General features: G+C 39.1%; 1 protein-coding gene across 1 annotated transcript in view; it reads left to right on the top strand.

The window, feature by feature from the left end:
- The first annotated feature begins 454 nt into the window (after positions 1 to 454).
- Positions 455 to 13,409, top strand: part of LOC137259287 (protogenin B-like) — a 72,857-nt gene continuing 59,902 nt past the window's right edge. The window contains exons 1-2 of the mRNA XM_067796921.1: positions 455 to 949; positions 10,729 to 11,061. Of these exons, the coding sequence (XP_067653022.1) occupies positions 874 to 949; positions 10,729 to 11,061 (409 nt within the window). The 5' untranslated portion in view covers positions 455 to 873. The remainder of the gene's footprint in view (positions 950 to 10,728; positions 11,062 to 13,409) is intronic.

Raw genomic sequence — 13,409 nt, 5'->3', positions numbered from 1 at the left:
GCCAACATGAGCTGAAACCAGTCTCTCTCAGCTGACTGTTAGGAGCTTCATTGGCGAACCCGAGACCAACTTACGGAAAATGATAATTTATAAGATACATAATGTGATTTGGTATGCGGCGAGCCTCTGTCTTTTGTTATCGTCAGTACCTAGCTGTGAAAACGACCACCCCTAAAGCCCCGTTATAACAACGCGTATTGCACTGTATTGTTCCTGGATATTTTTTTGTTTTCGCAATATTCTCGAAATCCCGTTAGAGCACGCTTCCGTGCTGTACTGCAAGAGGTCCCCGTTATAGCGCTAGCACGGCAGGATCGTTCAACTGACAGTCCCTTCTCAGCTTCAGTGAGGGATCTCGAGAATTGTGCGCGTTCTATCACTAGTCTCGACTCACATTGTGCTGCAGTTGCACGTGCAGGTCGCGGGACATCAAATCAAAGCCGTAAACTAGAGCACATATTTGACATTTTTTTCCTTGTGGCATTTTCGCGGGAAAGAAAACTGCTAGAGATGTTGACCTCAACTAACCACTGCTCTTCCATCAAGCTGGATCCCGCCCCCGTAAAGATGAATGCAAATATTGAATAAATTATCAAATGACACTGCCAACGCACGTGAACGATAACCTACGCTCGGACAATGACAACTGATCTCAAAACCAAACAGGACTATTGTGTGCCACTTTGAAGCATCGGACGTGTCTAATGCCAATCGTGGAACGGGGAGGGACCGAGGTTGATAGAACAGCTGGCGCAAGGCTAAAAGATTAGAAGGTTGTGCTACGGTTGAATAGCCGCAAATTCATGCCCACTACGAGGAGAAGGAGGCCAAATTTGTAGTGGGATTTTGGGTGCGGATTTCCCCGATGGTTGAATGTCTATGGCGCCTTCCTCATTCCTAGGCGGGAGTCTACCCGTGGCAGTGATCGTGCTGGTTGCCGTCATCAGAGGTAGGTCGAGGATTTTTTCCTAACACCAGCTTCACCCATGACCTCAATTGCAAAAACAACATGGCCGTGTGTTTGTAGCTAACTGGGCCCATTCACCGTCGTCCCCAATAACCCAGTCATCATCTCTTCTGTTTCATGTTTCCTCATATCCTGTTATAACCACATCACGATCTGGAGCGTTCACTCGCACGCGCGGTATCTAAGTTGAACAATGCTGGGGGAAGATGGTGCTTACTGGCTCCCAGCCGTGCTGTTCGCTCGCTGCTCGTTCTGTCCACGCCCGGGGTTACTGACCAACAATCGGGAGGATATACAACCCATATACCACCCCGTCCCCGCCCAATATCTATTATATGTACCATCTAAACACGCGGCGGGCATCTCCCTGCTCGAATACCACACGGCATGTTACTGTCAGATTCGTTTGTTTTGGGTTTTTTTTCGAGGTTGTTTGACGTGGTGAGTCTGACAAGGTCACGGGCTAACTGAATGGTAACGTTGGCCACTTGGTTGAGGCAAGTTGGTGGTAAGCTGGGAAGCGATCTTGGGTGCAGTAACTAACAAATGCCTTATCATCAGCCCAAACCCAGCGTTGAATACACCGAATAACAACAAAACCCAGCCGACATGGATTTCTATCCTTCCTCAGCTTTGACAGGCCAGAGTGCACGAATTGATTAAAAAATAGGTCTGTGTGTAACCTGTCCTACAGTGGCGGGGAGGGCGAGCACACTGTGCCTGACGTGGTGGACCTCTGTGGTGGGGAGGTGTGTGGCTACCAACAAACAAATATGTGTCAGGGAGGGAATGGAAGAGAGTTTCACTGTTGACCTGATTCTGTGGAGGCGTGTGTGATATTGTTGTTATCACCCCTCCACTACTGGATGCTGATAATGGCCTTTTGTGGTGATGTTATCAGCAATATCTTGCTTTCTGTCGTTATGTAATTGCTACACATTGATTAGGTGATAATTACCAGTGTTCACCAGTGTGGAGCAGTAATGTAAACATTGCATTTAAACCGCCTGAAGCTGGTATTGACATTGTATCACATAGTTGCACTCAGTGTCAACATTGTTTACAATTGCATCCATTACAATGGCTTCATTCATATGCAGTGTTGTGTAATGTGTAACAGAGTAAACACTAGTAACCCATTGACACATGTGATAATGGTGTTTAAAGTGTGTGTACATGGGATACAAGATATATACACCAGGAAACAGAACTGTTGTGCTTATCAATGAAACCAGGAAATACACCTCTTTGTGTACAATCTGCCCTGTAGCATTTGTAGGTTGAGTGTTTCATGAATGAAATCAGCGCTAGGATTTATCTCAAATTATTAACTCACTGGTTTTTGAGGAAACCAATCACTGATTTCATGGGAATGGGTTGTTTTAACTGTCATTTTTGTTAAAAAAAATTGTGGGGTATTTTTAACATTTTATTTAGGGCAGATTGAAACTAAACATTGCATCCTCTTTTTAAATCTGGTGCTTTTAACAAGGTTATATATTTATTTATATCCATGCCAACATGAATATTTAAGTTGGGTCACAGTTTTGTATTTTTCACCTGTATTTGCTGCATGCAAAGCAGGAGTGCAGGCCTTTGTTCTAGTGATCGCAGCTGCACTTACTGACTAAAAAACCCAACATGTTTATTCCTTTGATTTAAATTCTTTTTGTTTTCTGAATTTCTTTTCTGGTTTGAAGTATGTTGTGTTTGGAAAGGAAATTCATAAGTGTTGGTAGAACTGATTACTATTTGTCGAGGGAAACGAGAGAAACTTTATGTTCATTAACATGCAGATATTTGGATACTATACTGCTTAACTTTTTTTGAGCATCATCAGCAGTGTGATTCTCATTTTCCAATAATTGAATAATTCTTTGCATTAAACAGAGCAATCTTTGACAAAAATTTATTTATAAGGAATATGGTAGTGAATCGTAAACAGCAGAAAATATTCATCTTCAATCAGACTTGACCATTCTTATCTACTTAAACAATTTCTGGCCACAGCACATCTGCTCCAACCACTGCCAATCATTTACCCCTTGTTCTATACTGGATAGCAGTTAAAAAATCCCATTGCCCCACACCAGGGACAAACCAGTTTTCATTTCAGGTATATGTTACTTGTCCATGGTCTACTAGATAATTTCTGCTTATAGTTTCAAAAATGCAAGTAAACGTCCTTTCATACCTGCTCAAAATGTAGCTGTTAAATTTTGCATTGATAATAAAGTAGTGTTACCTTTCTTTGCTGTTTATCACATCTCTCTGAGTAGTTCAGTAAACATTAGCATGAAAATTAATACAATATTCATTATATGATTATCATGGTTTGTATAAAAAAAAGTCAGTGCAAGTGGAAAAATTAGTTAGGAAAAGTTACTTTCTTATAATCGCTTGCCAAGAAGGGTGTCGAACCTTTTTTTGGAAGCCACTTTTTTCAAAAAAAAAAAGAAAAAAAAAGAAAACTGAACCCCTGGATAATGTCATTATAACACCCTGTGATGTTGTTAGGTTAAACATCTGGTGCCCAGGACTTATGTATTATAACCTTGGCTACATTACAATTACAGTGAAAGTTATATTCAAATGGTTTTGAAATTTTTGTTGAAAATTGAACATGGAAAAATTTAAGTTTTGAATAATGTTATATCTTTCCAAATTTTACTACAACTACCAGTGGCACCAAGTGTGAAATCCAAGCACCTTCCTTGACAAATCATGAAGAGAAAGAAGTTAGTATCAAGTTGTCAAGTCAGATATCTGAATGTCATGAAAAGAAAGATGTGTGGACCAAATTGTCGTGTTAGATATCTGAATGTCATGAAAAGAAAGATGCGTGGACCAAATTGTCGTGTTAGATATCTGAATGTCTTGAAAAGAAAGGTGCTTGTAGCAAATTGTCATGCCAAATATATTTATGTATCTTCATGCTATGACAAGAAATATGTGGGTAACAAATTGTAGTTGCGATGATTTCGTAGAGGGGTAGAAGCCAGTGCTATGTAGACAAGTGAAAATTGTCACTAAGTTGCTGCAATCTGAAGATGCTAGGATAAGGAAGAGGACAGTGAATTTTCTGAGCCCTCTCATCCCCTTGAAAGGGCTAGTGCCTTCACAAACATACAACTTGTGAAGCCCTTTACTTGTTTCATGATTCTAGCTTTATGGTTAAGACAATTTGCTCATGATGTCGAAGGACCTGGCTATGTTCCCCATATGGGTACAATGTGACCAGCCCAGTCCTGCTGTCCCCCACCATGATATTGCTGGTACCTTGCTGAAAGCGAAATACACAATTCGCTGCCATTCACCTTATTCAAGGAATATCAATCCCTGATATTGGTAGGACTCAGTAGTATAAGAAGTATAGGAGTATAAGAAGTAAACTGTGTTTACCTTTAGAAAACCTGAGACTAATTGTATCTAATGGATCCTGAAAAAATACAGATGTTAAAATCAAATTTAAAAATTTGTAAAGTCATCCTGATGAGGTCATTTTTTAATGCATCACCCTTGTTAAGTTGTACATCATGCAAGGTAAAAATGTTGATCATATAAGCATATGTGTTTGTTTTTATAAATGCTTGTATGCGCTTTGAGCTGCCCCTTTGTTTTATGGAATATTGTGTAAGTATCTGTATCCTCCTCCTCCTCGTCCTCATTATTATTATTATTATTATTATTATTTTCACATTGTAATTAAATTCCAAATGATACCATAACCCAGGAGCAGCAGACTCTGTGATAACTTATCCCGTAAATCCCTGACTCGTGATACGACATGTATTGAACATAGAGGTGTTGTATATAGTAGTGCTCCAATCGTGGAGGCTTTTGGACACTATTTTATCATCCCACAGGATCCAAACATGTACCGTAACCACGGAAATTAAATATCATAATTCCTACCTCAAAATTTCTATGTCAAAATAGAGCCTTAGTTTTTTATATACCATTAACACAAGATTAATCATTTCGCTCACGATGGTGATTAAAACATTGATACGTTTGGTGACAGATTGATGTCTTGAAAATTCTGAAGGCAGTGCTTATGTTTGTCTGTCAGATAAGTGGGGCAGTGTTGTATGTAGCCTAGTGGTTTAAACATTCGCTCATCACGCCGAAGACCTGAGTTTGACTCCCAACATGGATACAATTAGCGAAGCCCATTTCTGGTGTAATTGCCTTGATATTGCTGAAATGTTGCTATAAGCTTCATAAAACTCACTCGCTCTGTCCAGTATGTGGGGCAAACGTCGGCCGCAAAGGTTCTCAAAGTGGAATGAAAGTAATAAAAACCTTCCATTGTCATAACATTGTTATAAGTAGTGCAGTGGCCTGGCATGGGCCACTGAGCATGATGAAGAGCGTGCAATATTACAATTTATACAACGTCACTGACACTTGCTGGTGAATACTACTGGATCCTCCATTCTATAGACAAATCAGGCCTCCAGGACTGTCAGGAAAGATTGAAGCTTATCTTATTATCTCAACAAAACATCCAAAAAACAAATGGTTAAGCTTAGATATGAAATTTAATATTCATAGAATGCAGACTGTTTGAGTGTGTAGTTTTACAGGGCAGTAGTGATGCATTCATTTCCCTTTTGAGGCAATGAATAGAACTCCTGATAACGTGTGGCTTTTTGTTCATTCAAAGGTCATTGTCCCATACGCCTCAAGTGACCAGGGGCGGCAGGTTAGCCTAGTAGACAAAGCGTTCGCTTGTCATTCCTAAGACCTAGGTTTGATTTCGCACACAGGTACAATATATTTCTCACACCTCCTGTGATATTGCTGGAATATTCCTGGAATATTGCTGGAATATTGCTGAAAGTGATTCAAAAGTATACTGCTTCACTACTGTCACTTCTATCCATATGGAACCCATGAAGGTCCCGGGGTAGAATAGGCCCTCAGCAAATCCATGCTTGCCATAAAAATCTACTATGCTTGTCATAAGAGGTGACTAGCGGGATCGGGTGGCCAGACAGGCCGATTTGGTTGACATGTCATAGGTTCCCTATTGTGCAAATCGATGCTCATGTTGTAATCACTGGATTGTCTGGTCCAGACTCGATTATTTAGTGACTGCCGTCATATAGCTGAAATTTTGCTGAGTGCGGCGTAAAACTAAACTCAATCACTGTATCCATATGGGGAATTGAACTTGGGTATTCAGTGTGGCAAATTGTTTAATCTCTAGGCTACCCTTCCTGGGTTTAACTAAGCATTGGACAGTAGTGTGACCCATGTAAACTGCACACTTGAATGAAGTAAACTAAATGATAAATTTGATGAATATTCATGTATGATGGTATTATGTATTTCATTATAAAGACTAGAGTAATGAACATGAATGATGAAAGTAAGTATTATAAATTTTAAACTCTTTTATTGTTTGATTATAATTCCAGTGTCTTTCTCTGCATGATAGTGTTAGCTGTAAAAAAAACCCCAAAACATTAATTGGTAGGAAAGTGGGGAAAATCCCTTAAAAGTCATTGCCTTAAGAATGTGTATATTTCGATGGTAATTGATAATCATTCACAAGTCCTTCGATAATCTATAGCGGATTTGGTTTCTGATTCCCAACACCGCTGACTTGTACATGCAGCCACATAGAAGTAATACTAATAATGCAGACACCATACATGATACCCAGCTTCCCTTCAATGAACAAAATCAGACAAGTCGTGTTGCCATGGCTACAACTGAATTGATCCTAATGATTCAAACAGTGGTGGATTTTTGCAAAATGGGATTTACTTTTATTTGAAAGCAACCTGTGGACTGACAGAAAAAGTGAGAACGTGGACAGAAAATAATAGTGTTTGTAATTATCATGGCCAGCATGTCTGCAAGCTGAACATTATTTGCATCCATGATTAGTTTTTGTAATGATGAGGATGCAGTATTTTGAGTCTAGTAAAACCTTGCGTTTATATTATGGATACAAAGAAGACGTTTTTGGAATTGCCTCCAATGCTCTTGAAAGTAAGGAGACATTGCGGTAGCCTAGTGGTTAAAGCGTTTGGTTGTCCTGCCGTGGACCCGGGTTTGATTCCACACTTAGGCACAGACGGCTAAGGAAGGTTCTCCGACCCCAGAAATCTGAGGAAGTCAGAGATGATGAGCAGATAGACTTACATGCACATGAGGCAGAGGATGGTGAGGCCCAAATAGTTCAGGATTCCGATAGTGACAGCATGATAGTGATTGCGTCATCTCTGATGCAGACAATTATTTTATGGAGGATTCTTCCACTTAGGATGACTGAAGTCCTTAAGATAATTTAACATGAAGATAATTATGCCCCACAACTTGTTTTGTGAGGGGTAATTATTAGAATGGACTCCGTACATCCATCCGTGTACATTTATCTTTTTTGGAGCAGATACATAAAAAAGAGTTCAATGTTTCTTCACCAAACTTGGCACATAGATGGGTCTGGTGGTGTATTGGTGCCTTTTACTGATTTTAGAATTCTGAATTAAATACTTGTGACGTTTAAATGGCAACAATTTTGACTTAGACTCTAATGTTTCAGTGTTCTTTTCTGCAGCTGAACTGTAAAACCCTTCTCTGTTCCTTCACTAAACTTGGCACATAGGTAGGTCTGGTCTTGTGATGTTTTTTTTTTATAGTTTTGGAATTCTGAATTAAATATTTTTGGTATTTCCATGGCAAAACGTTTGACTTTTCTGGAGCAGAACCTGTAAACCATTCACTGATTCTTCACCAGATTTTGTACATAAGCATATCAAGTGGTGAAGTGGAGCATTTATGTAGTTTTGAATTAAAATGTATTTTGCAATTCCATGGCAACAAGTTCTGCTTCAGCTAAATTTGTAGGTAGTGCTCCTTTCTGGAGCAGAAATTAAAAACCTTTTAATGCTGTCCTTCCACTTTGCTTTATACATGCCAAAACATTTGACATAATTGTAACTTGTAGACATATTCATAAAGCGAGTTTTGCCATTGCAGGGGATATTGATTACTTTGTCTTGTTGTTTCAAAATGTATGGGTATTCTTAGACTAAGTTTGTGTATGTCCCATCAGTGTCAGACTCTTAACAGTTAGTAGTCTGAAACAATTAATTTGTGACATGAATACACGAACTGCTGTTTTATTGTGTGTAAGCTATCATGAATTATTTGGACCGATATGGTTTCTGAAGTGGCACTGACTTTTTTGGATGACTAGCCCTACAGGCTATTGACAGTTTGAATATATTTCTAACACCATCACAAGACCAATTCTAATCTAGATCTTCACAGGGACAAGCATAGCTATCACAAAACTGATTCTAATCTAGATCTTAACAGGGACAAGTGTGGGTGTCACTGTACTCATTCTATTCTAGACCTTCACCGGGACAAGCATGGGTATCACAGAACTGATTCTAATCTAGATTGTCCGAAGTTCCAAACATGGTGATTTCAAAACTGATTCTAAACTAAACCTCCCAAGGGATAACATTACCATACTGGTGAAATGTTGCTGAGTGCAGTATAAAACTAAACTCCCTCCATGGTATTAGCATGGCCTAAACACAATTCTAATCAAGATCAGCAGAAGTGGGCCTCAGACTTGTATCATTCAAAATTGTGTTCGACAGGAGATAAGTATGAGATCAGATGTCATCTCCTAGGAGATATCACTTTGACAGTAGATTTTGCACAGTGCCCTGACAATGCTATGACATCATGAACTTGATGATGTCACAATGCTATGACATCATGAACTTGATGATGTGACTATGCTATGACATCGTTGCACTGCAAATCTAATGCCAGTGCTGTGTTCAGAGATTGAAAAACGAAACAAGAATGATTTTGGATGATAAATGGAATCTCAACCTCATGTCTCAAATATTTGTTACTTTATCAACTTATGTTGATAAAGTTGATATCAGTAGACACAAGGGTGAGAATCTCAATATATTTCTGTCAACCACCCTACATCAGGCAGGCATTGTTATAAGGAATGGACACTGCCCCACATTTACATTGTGTATCTAACCTATGAAGAACATGTTGCTTCTTCAGCACTACTACTCGGTCAGCAGCTGCTGCTGTTACCAACTGTTGCACAATGGAATCAATGAAGTATTTCAGGCGTAGGTCACTGACATTGTCATTCGTTTGTTTGTGAGTTTGTGATTGATTTTGGTTCGTACCCATTGTGCTACTAAATCATAAGGAACAGTTTATAACTTTGGTGGGGTGTCCCAGTGGTTAAAATGTTTGCTTGCCACACCAAAGTTTCCATTTCTAGTTTCTCCTACGGTGATATTGTTAAAATTATGCTAAAATTGGTGTGAAACTAAACTCACTCACTCAACATCAGAAAATTATGAAACAAATTCAATTATGATAAGAATCATCGATGTTGTGTACATGCTGTGGGTGTGATTTTGTTTCTCAACAATTACATGCACTTGAATTGTAGCACTGAAATTTATGTTGTTGTAGTACTTTTTGATGTAACCTCATGCTGTCTGTGTGGTGGACAGTGTGCCTACCTGAAATTGATTTATCTTCTTTTCACTAACTGTAAAACGTAAATGCAGATAATATTGATAATCTGAAAATGCTTCATTTGATGAAGTTATGTGAGCGAGTTTTGTTTCACACCGCATTTAGCAATATTCCCGCATTATTACAAAGGTGGACACTAGAAATGAGCTTCACACATTGCACTCGTGGGAAATCAATCTTCAGCATGATGGGCAAATGGTTCAACCACTAGACTACCCAACCACCCTGATGAAGGTGATCCCAACAGTGGAACCCCTTAAATGGTTCAACCACTAGACCACCCAACCACCCTGATGAAGGTGATCCCAACAGTGGAACCCCTTAAATGGTTCAACCACTAGACTACCCAACCACCCTGATGAAGGTGATCCCAACAGTGGAACCCCTTAAATGTAACACACAGATTGGTGATGCATATAGATGTACGTTCCGTTATGGAGGGTATTCAGAGCACTCTTCTGTAGAAAAGGAAAGATAAGATACAGGTTTTAAAATATATTTTACACGCACATGGTGCTTGTAGGCAACTTTTAGCATGAACTCTTCGTTAATTTTGTTGAACTATTGCTTATTTTTGTATGTGCTGAAGGCGTGTTCAGTGTGGTAGCTGGAAATACCTGAAGCCGAGGGAATATATGTGACATGCGCTATGTGACATGTTTGATCATGTCATCTGTCATATATTATGTTGGTAATAGTGGCCCTTGTGATTTATGTGATGGTGCTAGTGTGATATATTTGATAACATCCAATGTGTTTGATAATGCCAGTGTGGTATGTTTGATAATAGCCCATTTAACTCATTTGACATGTGCCTATGTGATGTATTTATTAACATCGATAGTGTATGTTTGACATGTGCCTGTGTGATATGGTTGATAACATCCCATGTGTATGTTTGACATGTGTCTGTGTGATATGTTTGATAACATCCAATGTGTTTGATAATGCCAGTGTGGTATGTTTGGTAATAGCCCATTTGACTCATTTGACATGTGCCTATGTGATGTATTTATTAACATCGAAAGTGTATGTTTGACATGTGCCTGTGTGATATGTTTGATAACATTCTGTGTGATACATGTTTGACATATGCCTATGTGATATGTTTTATAACATCCCATGTGTATGTTTGACATGTGCCTGTGTGATATGTTAGATAACCTCCCATGTGATTTATATTTGACATGTGCCTGTTTGTGTTTCAGCCAATGGGGAAGACTCTGCAGGGTTTGAGGCAGGAATACGGGTGTACCAAGATGTAGATGTAGTGGTTACACAAAAGAATGGACAGTTGTTACTCAACTGCTCAGCCACAGCCACATCAGACTTTGGCCCTTTCCAATATGAGTGGCTAAAGGATGACAAACTTATAGAATTTCAAGAAGTCAACCCCAAGATAAAACTGCTTTCAAATGGGTCGCTATATTTCAAAAAGTTCAGGAAACGAAAACGTCGGACAGACGAAGGAGATTACACATGTATTGTGAAGAACAGCATTGGTAGTGTTATAGCCAACCACATACATGTCCAAGTGGCAAGTAAGTACAACTTTGTTTTCTTTTTCTTTAATCCTTTTTTATTGGCTATCAGTTAGTGGTTTGTTGGTGCATCAATATTACGATTTGCTATTACGATATGCACATTATGATATGCTATCTTTATTTATTTTTTTTAAAAATGTATATTTTTATGTCATGTGACTGTAAATTTTGGCATAACTGTCAATCTCAAGTGAAAATTAACAATTTTAAGACCAATGATACATATCACAATACGAAAAAGGTATCGATGTATGTTTCATCCATTATCACGATTATCGATACTACAGTTATCATCACAGTTCTCTAATCAGTATGTTATGATATTGACATGAAGGTAATGATGCTGTGCATTAACTGCTAACACCTGTGATGCATTACACTACATGTGGTCCAGGTGTAAGCACAGGTAAATGCAAAACACTCCCTGTTGTCCAGGTGTAAACACAGGTGAATAAAACACTGCATGAGAACCTGATTACATAGACTATATAGTATTTCCTGACGAGCAGAATTATCCCCGTGTCTACAGCATGTTTCTGTCCTACAGTATCCTACCTTTGTTCTTGGAAATTTAAGATTGTTGAACGACATCCTTGGTTTTACATGGCACAAATGTGTATCCAGTGCTCTCACAAGAGACCCCTGATTTCTGGACACATTCATTTTTACGTAAATCGCGTGGATAACTGAATATCCAGGCTTTGTTGTGGATACAGAAGCGACCATACACTTCTCGGTTAAAATCACTTCCAAAACAGTATGGCCGTTTTGATTTGTCAGTTACAATTTACTCGGTGTCTGATAGGCCTGCTTATAAAAATAACACTATCACTTTCCTGCTGAATGGTCTTTAACCTGGATTAGCAGACCTTGTCTCGTGTCAAAACATATGGTATACTCGTGCTTTACCTGATATGGTCAGAAAACGATGAAAGTTTCATGTATGTGAGTCAGTTTTACGTAGATTTAGTTGGTTTGTTTGTAAAACTTACTATCCGAGAAAAGAAACCCAATATCCATTATGGACAGTCACTTTTGTAAAGGTCAAGGTTTTTTAAATGAAAATTGACCGGCAGGGAAGGTTTCTCACTGTACATGGACGCAGAAAACCCAAAATAATGCTTTCGGGGAGACACACACAGAAAACCAAAAATAATGCGTCCAGGGAGACACAGAAAACCCAAAATAATGCGTCCAGTGAGACACACACAAAACCCCAAATAATGCATCCAAGGAGACACACACAGAAAACCAAAAATAATGCTTTTGGGGAGACACACAGAGAAAACCAAAAATAATGCGTCCAGGGAGACACACTCAGAAAACCCCAAATAATGTGTCCAGTGAGACACACAGAAAACCAAAAATAATGCATTTGGGGAGACAGAACACCAGAAGCATCCGTCATCCGTCAGTCCGTCAAGAGTAGATAGATACCGATGACTGTTGTTTCATCTATTGGTTATTACCATTGTCCATGTGACCATGTATATCTCCCGACTCTCAACTGATTATCTGAACGTACACTGCACTACACCATTTTAATACTTTAGGGGACTTCCATATTACCAAGGTCCATTGGTAGAATAGGCCTTCAGCAACCCGTGCTTGCCATAACAGCCGACTGTGCTTGTCGTAAGAGGTGATTAGCGAGATCGGGTGATCAGGCTCACTGCACATATCATTGGTTCCCAATTTTGCAGATCAATTTTCATGCTGTTGATCACTGGATTGTCTGGTCCAGACACGATTATTTACAGACCGGTGCCATATGGATGGAATATTGCTGAGTGAGGCATAAAGGTCAACTTTCTCACTCACTCATATTACAAACAAGTACCTACAAAGTGTACTAATGGTGTCCCCTGGACTGAAATTTCTGTAAATCAAGGTAAAACCCTGGGGTTAGATTTTTGAAGCTCTCTTAGGGCTTAGACACTGGCAAGTGCCATACGTTAACATTAACTTTCGACTATCATAGTGCTAAGAGGACTTAGAAAAACAGGACCAGGACCCCATTCCACAAAGTGATCGTTACCACTAAGATGATTGCAGCACCCATACATAAACATCAAATGATGACTGACGTAAAGGTAGATTCAAATACTGCAAACAATGTACTGGAGTGAGAGAAACAATGCTTGCCCTTGGGGCACAGTCCGTTTTTCTGATCACAGTAATAATATCTGACTGCTTGTAATGACAGTTCATGTGATGTGTAGTCATGTGGCCCAAAATGATAATTTTTTTCTGGCTTTCTGAAATGGTTCATTTTTCTCCCTCCAGCTTGAAATATTTGTAGAGACTCACTGTGCAGTTTTTTTTTATAGTTTTCAACTGATGTT

Source organism: Haliotis asinina, chromosome 13 (genome assembly GCF_037392515.1).
Source record: "Haliotis asinina isolate JCU_RB_2024 chromosome 13, JCU_Hal_asi_v2, whole genome shotgun sequence".
In the NCBI taxonomy this organism is placed as follows: domain Eukaryota; kingdom Metazoa; phylum Mollusca; class Gastropoda; order Lepetellida; family Haliotidae; genus Haliotis; species Haliotis asinina.
The sequence above is the reverse complement of the archived record's forward strand: the minus strand, read 5'-3'. Positions and strand labels throughout refer to the sequence as shown.